Genomic DNA, 7,033 nt, shown 5'->3' with positions numbered 1-7,033 from the left:
CTCTACTACCGCCTCCGCCTCCGCCTCCCCCTGCCCCCCGCCCCTGGCCCATCCTCGGTAACCTCTACGACGTCAAGCCGCTCCACTTCCGTTGCTTCTCCGATTGGGCCAACTCCGATGGCCCCATCATCTCCGTCTGGTTCGGCTCCACCATCAACGTCGCCGTTTCCAGCACCGACCTCGCGAATGAGGTTCTCAAGGACAAGGACCAGTCTTGAATGGTGTATTAGACATGATTTAGGAATAGAGAAACAATGAGAGCAATAATGAGATCGATAATTTGATGATGTTTTATTACTGCAGAGACTAGCCCTTTATATAGGGTTCATACATGTGTAAGTATGGTATAATATCAATCATTATACTCCAATCTTGGAGTATAATTGTGGAGTATAATTGAGATTATTCTTTGGTATCTTTCCTTTCTTAACACTCCCCCTCAAGTTGAGTAGTGGGATCTCCAAAACTCAACTTACCTAGTACGTTCATGAGGCTTCTTGAGTTGACGACTTAAGTGAGAATATCGGCCAGCTGATCTTCAGATCGGACGAATGGTAACTCCACAACTCCACTTTCTAACTTCTCTTTGATAAAGCGTCTATCAACGTCAACATGCTGCGTTCTATCATGTTGTACTGGGTTCTCAGATATACAAATTGTTGTTTTGTTATCACAGTATAGTTGACTCTTATCTTGTACGAGCCCAATTTCATCCATCAGCCTTCTTAGCCTTAGGATCTCATTAATCCACTTCTTATCCCTCGGAATTCAGCTTCTGCACTTGATAGTGGCACCACCTTTTGTTTCTTACTCCTCCATGTTACCAGATTACCTTCAATGAATATTAAGTATCCGGCTGTTGATTTTCGATCGTCTGGGTTACTTGCCCAATCGGCATCAGTGAACCCATAAACACCTCGGTGTTCGTTCTTTCTGAACATTATTCCATGTCCGGTTGTTCCCTTGAGATACCGCACAATCCTTAATGCAGCTTCATAGTGATCTTTTTGTGGTCGATGCATGAATTAACCCACTATTCCCACTGCATAAGCTATATCTGGTCTAGTGTGAGAGAGATAGATGAGCTTCCCCACTAGGCGCTGGTACTTGCCTTGATCTGCTAGTTCAGCTTCTTCAGAGATCTGCAGTCCGTGATTCACTAGAATTGGTATATCGGTGGGTTTGCAATCTATCAGACCCGTCTCAGCCAGAACATTCAAGATATACTTCTTCTGTCTCACAAAAATTTCTCCATCAGAGCGCAACACTTCTATTCCCAAGAAATATTTAAGATTCCCCAAGTCTTTCATCTCAAACTCCTGAAATAAGCTCCCTTTTAGCCTTTCTATTTCTTCTGTATCGTCGCCCGTGATGATCATGTCATCTACATAGATGATCAGGCATGTGATTTTGTCATCTCTCTTTTTCAGGAACAAAGTATGATCCGAGTTACTCTGCCGAAACCCATACTTGGTCATGGCTTCTTTGAATCTCCCAAACTAGACCCTTGGTGACTGTTTGAGTCTATAGAGAGTCTTCTTCAGCCGACACCCTTCTCCCCTTTCAAATCCCTCAGAGAATCCCGGGGGTGCTTCCATGTATACTTCTCTTTTCAGTTCCCCATGTAGGAATGCGTTTATTACATCAAATTGGTGGAGTGGCCAGTTCATATTTGCAGCAACTAAGAGTAACACTCGAATGGTGTTCATTTTTGCTACTGGAGAGAAAGTCTCATCATAATCAACTCCATAAGCCTTTTGCAACCAGTCGTGCTTTGTATCTCTGGATAGACCCATTTGGTCGTCGTTTGATAGTAAACACCCACTTGCATCCAACTGCCCGTTTTCCATCTGGTATTTTGCATTTCTCCCATGTGCCGTTTCTTTCTAAGGCTCCCATTTCTTTCAGCATTGCCTCTCGCCTATGTTTGTGTCTCCAAGCTTCTTCCACAGTACAAGAGATCTCCTCATCTTCGTCTAAGGCAACCTCAAATGCGTGGGCCATCTCTGAGAGGTACCCTTTGGCCAAGTTCACAATGGAGTACTTGGCTTTTCTGCCAATGATCTAGGGGCTATATCTTTTTGACGAGACTCCTCTATTGGGTCTCGAGGTGGCAGTCTATATCCTCCAATTCCTTCACTAATTTGTTTTTCCAGCAAGTCGCATATTTCTGATTCATTTTGTTCTTCCGAATCGGGCTCAATATCTGTCTTAGGGCCAGACTCAACAGGAATATCAATATTGCAAGCGTCGACATGTACGGGAGAAATATCAGAAGCACTTACAGTGGATACCAGTAGGGGATCTTCTTGGACTGTGTTACTGTTTGGTGCAGGCTGTATTTCTTCAGAGTCTCGTGCTGGTGGGCTTGGATTAGTCTGACCTGTTGGAAGGCTTGTGGCTAGTAACCGGCTTAGTGGGTCACTATAACTCTCCCCCTGACCGCTAAGGTGGTTAAAGAAGTAGTCTGTTTCAAGAACGTCACAGTTCATGGTTGTGAACATGCGATTGGTTTTAGGGTCGAAGCACCTATACCCTTTTGTGAATTTCCATAACCCACGAAGACACATTTTATGGCACATGGAGAGAGTTTAGTACGCTCATGTTTTGGTATATGGAAAATACTGAGCATCTGAATACTCGAGGCTAGAGTGTCTAAGGCAATGGTATTTGGGCTAGTGTCGAGAGGACTTCCAGAGGTGTTTGGAGATCTAGGGTGCTAGAGGGTAAACAATTTGTCATATAGACTGATGCGGCGATAGGTTCAGGCCAGAAGTGTCTAGGGGTGCTGGATTCAATAAGCATGGCCCGAGCCATTTCTAGGAGAGTACGGTTCTTCCTTTCCGACACACCATTTTGTTCTGGGGTGTATGAGCATGTAGTTTGGTGAACTAGACCTTTATCATGACAAAAAGTTTTCATTTATATTTTTCTGGAATTGGGTCTGAACTAGTGCATGAAAGTGACTAAAATGTTCAAAAACCTCATTTTTTTTGTTTCATAAAGTAGACCCATGTCATACGAGTGCAATCATCTATAAAAAGAAAAAAAGTATTTGAACCCTTGCCCCCCACAATTGGAGAAGGACCCCACACATCAGAATGAACCAGTGAAAAAAGAGAATCAACACGGGTATTATTTTATTTATAGGAAAGTCTATGGCTTTTGGCCAACACATAGGTTTCACAATACATATCTTGACTAAATTTAGGAAAGAGGATTTTTAGATAACCCGTGGAAGGATGTCCCAAACGACGATGACAGAGCCAAGTCTCTCTGTCAGTAGTTCCATGAGTTAGCAAAGCGGTTCCTTGTTGGGCTATTTCGTCCACATAATACAGGCCGTCCCGCACAGTGCCACATCCAATAATTTCTCATGTCCTGATATCCTGCAATAAACAGAAGTTTGGTTGCATCAGCAGAGTACAGTTTAATTCTTTCGCCACATGACTGATTGACAACAGTTTATGCGACATCGAAGGAACATATACACAATTGTATAACGTCAGAGCAGATGAAATTCTGACAGTTCCTACTCATTCAATAGAGGTAAATTCTCCACTAGCAGTTTGGATATGACTTTTTGCTGCCCTATGCATCTTGGATATATAAGAAATATCATAAGTGATAGTGTCGGTAGCTTCGCAGTCAAAAATCCATTTATCACTTTTACTTTCAGAGGAAACGGACAAGGCATATGAAGCAGACAAATTTTCGAGTATTTGAAATCGGTCTCACAAAGTAATGGGACTGTTTCGAAAATTTTACCAACCTTAGGGGTATATTTAGTGAATTTCGACTATATGGTGTCCTTTTTGGGATTTTCAGGAGTATGGGGTTGGATTTACAATTTTCGGGGGTCACTTTGTAATAAGCCAGGGTCTGGGGGGTCTTTATCTGGTAGTGAGAAAGAACAAGGGTTTGAGGATAAATCCTCAAACCCTAATTTATCTCCCAAATTAGGAGCCTCCATTTCACTTTCGATTTCACTCCCTCCCTCATCTGGAGAAGCGACGCCGCCTCCTCCTATGGCGACTGATGCACCGCCGATGGACTCCGTTTCCAAGTTGCTGCCTCAGTTGTTAGCGACTCCAATGTTGCTCCCAATGGCGGCGAGTGATGCGGGTTCTCCTCCGCCTATTGTCACGGCTGCCCGACCACTTCCTTTGAATGATGTCGGCGGTGGTTTGACTTTTCTCTCTTCCCACCACTCCGGGTATCCATGGAGTTCGAAGCAGGTTTCACGGGTGTGCTTCTTCTTCCCGCAATGGGAACAGGCGAGCTTCGATTTATCCTCTTCGGTCCGTCTATTCCATCCACCACCATTTCCGCTGCCATTCCATTGCGGATGGCTCCGATGCGCCGCCTGGTTCTGCCATTGGTGAGTCACGGCTAAGCCTGCCCTGACTCCCTGGGCGCCGGAGTCCTCCGTCTGGAGAACGCTTGATCGGACATCTTCTCGCCGGAGGATGGCGTATGCAGCTTCTGCCGAGTAAGTGGTTCTATCCTTAGAATCTCCTTCTTGATGCTTTCATATCTGCTATTCAGAGCTACCAGTAATTGAAACAGCCTCTGTTCTTATTTCTCGGTGTTGTATATATCGATATTGTCACGACCCAATTCTCATTAAGGATAACAAGAATGGGTGATTCGCGACTAATGGGGGGATTAAAAAAGCGGGGATAGAAAAGGGGTAAAATCTGAAGAACTTGTCGAAGGACAAATGTGATATTACCAAAATAACAGTCGAGTATTTGGTACAATCTCAAAATAGGATGTTTGATATGTCAATTGAATCAGAGTTCAATGATGAGACGATACTATTCTCTTTCAACAAAACACAGCGGAATAGGTCCCAACTGAACGACTTCGTGTATGAAGACACGAATCGTCGAGATATCCACAGGCTTATTTAATAGCATCGACTCCGATCAATCTTTTCTCCATCCTGACGTTCAACCTGCACGTTTATAAATACATGCAGCCTGAGTACAGGAGTACTCAGTGAACACGTGCCGAAAACAAAACATACAATATAAGTTGTCATCCATCCACAGTATCACCCGGGAATTTTTCTTAAAAGGCCCGAGCATACTAAATTCTTTTGTGATCTTAAAAGTCCGACTGCAGTCTAAGTTCTTTTGTATTCTGCCATGTCTGAGAAACTAGTGTGCCGTGAAGGTGGCCACCTTCAACGAACACCCTCGCCGGCCAACCTCTCTCTAGGATGGCTCACAGCTCTTGTGCACTTAATTCCGAATAGGATTTGCGGTCCTATTGGGAACCAAATTCGTTACTAACCTTTTGGCATCGCCAAAAGTCTCGGCATATAGCCCTATCAGACAGGTCTCAAAAGCAAATATTTTCTGGCATGACAACAACTTTAAAGAGATGATCACATTCTCATTTTTCAGAAAAGATATTTCATACTTCAAAACATTTGCTTTATATCCACACTATAGTGCTGGATATTAAAAGAAAGTCCACCTCTTGTGCTTATCTTCACTTAAATTCCTCGTTAGGCCTCTCTTACCCTTGACTATTTTCTCTCTTGAAAATAGCGTAACACGCTAATTAGTACTTGAACTGTTTCTCTGAAAAAGTATGCATACATCCTACAGGATAGCATCTATCTCTTAGTCTCTCGGCTTATAGGATTTTTCTTAAATCCTAACTCGGCTTTACTGCTCTGTAGCACTTAATCATTCTCTTTTACTTCTTTTGGAGAAATTCTATTTTCTCAAATAATATGGATTCTTAAAATCCCTCCTTAAACTCCTTTTTCTTTGGATTTTTCTTAAGGCTTCTTAAGACCTCTTAAGGCCGCCCATGGTGTCGCGGGGCGACGCCGGTCGGCCCTCGCTTCCCATATTTTAATATCTCCCTTCCTCGGAATAAATTATCCGGAAATTAAATCCTCAACTTCCGAGTCTCCCACATTAATACTTTCTTTCCTCGAAACTCAATTTATTCAGAAATTAATTTAATTAAGCTCCAAGCTCAAACTTTAAATTAATTCCACTCTAACAATATCTAAATCTCTTCCCAAGACAATTAATCGAAGCCCTCAAGTTAATGGCCCAACTATCAAATTATTCAAGAGGCCCAAACAAAAGAAATATGGAAGCCCAAAAATATACTCCCTTCTCCATCGACATCATCCCTCTTCCCAAATCACTTTCCCAAATCAAATCCCTAAAAGAAAAAATTGAGGAGAAACGGCGGCTCCTCCCTTCTTCTTCCCTCTGCGACATTATCACTCCCGATGGCTTCCGGAGTCTCATCGGCGTATGCTGCCCCTACCTTGACGGATTTTCAGAGTCCGTCGGGCGCTCCCTCCTCAATCGTGTTCTCTCCCTCCGTCGAGTTCGGGGAGTCCTCGGTCGCTCGACGAGCAGGGCTGCCGCCTGCTGCGTCGCCAGCCATCGCCGCCTCCATGTTCCTCCGAATCGCTCCGTCGGGTTCCCCGGGAGGCAGCGTCTCCGGCTCGATCTCGACCTCCCTTCGATGGTGTCGACGCTTGATGCTCCATCGCGCTACTGCTCTGGCAGCGCCTCCGTCCTAGCCGGATCCCTCGGAGCTCGTCGCTGCTCGTCCGCCGCCGGACAGCCCTGCCCACCTAAAGTTAAGTCCTTCTCCCATACCCACTTTACTTAGTGTTCTTTACTGGAGTTAGCATTTCTCACTTTTCCTTGGTTATTAGTGTTGATTTTCTCATCTTGGCAGTAGCTATGTTTTGAGTTTCCACGATGAAGTCTTAGTATGCATAGCTCACTGGATTGAGCAATAACTTTGGTATTTTGCAAACTATGATGAGGTTATACTTGGTTGATTGTTACCGTCGATGTTGATACTCATCCTATGTGCTACTTACTTGGGCCATTATTGTGAGGATCCTAATGAGCTTCTATGTTCTTGGCTATCTACTTGGTCTATATGATGCGATGGTGTGGTGTTGTGGGGATTACCTCACTTGGTGAATCCTCGGTTTGTGCGGCTGTTCCTTCGTATTGCCGCTGCTCCGCGCCGCCGC

General features: G+C 44.2%; 1 protein-coding gene across 1 annotated transcript; it reads right to left on the bottom strand.

Annotated features, from left to right (window-relative positions):
• Window positions 1-1,025: 1,025 nt before the first annotated feature.
• On the bottom strand, window positions 1,026-1,478 carry LOC121774458 (uncharacterized mitochondrial protein AtMg00810-like). The gene has a single exon (XM_042171330.1). The coding sequence runs from the start codon at window positions 1,476-1,478 to the stop codon at window positions 1,026-1,028; it is 453 nt and encodes a 150-aa protein (XP_042027264.1).
• Between the last annotated feature and the right edge of the window lie 5,555 nt (window positions 1,479-7,033).

The sequence above is a fragment of the Salvia splendens genome, chromosome 17, assembly GCF_004379255.2.
Source record: "Salvia splendens isolate huo1 chromosome 17, SspV2, whole genome shotgun sequence".
Lineage (NCBI taxonomy): Eukaryota > Viridiplantae > Streptophyta > Magnoliopsida > Lamiales > Lamiaceae > Salvia > Salvia splendens.
The sequence above is the reverse complement of the archived record's forward strand: the minus strand, read 5'-3'. Positions and strand labels throughout refer to the sequence as shown.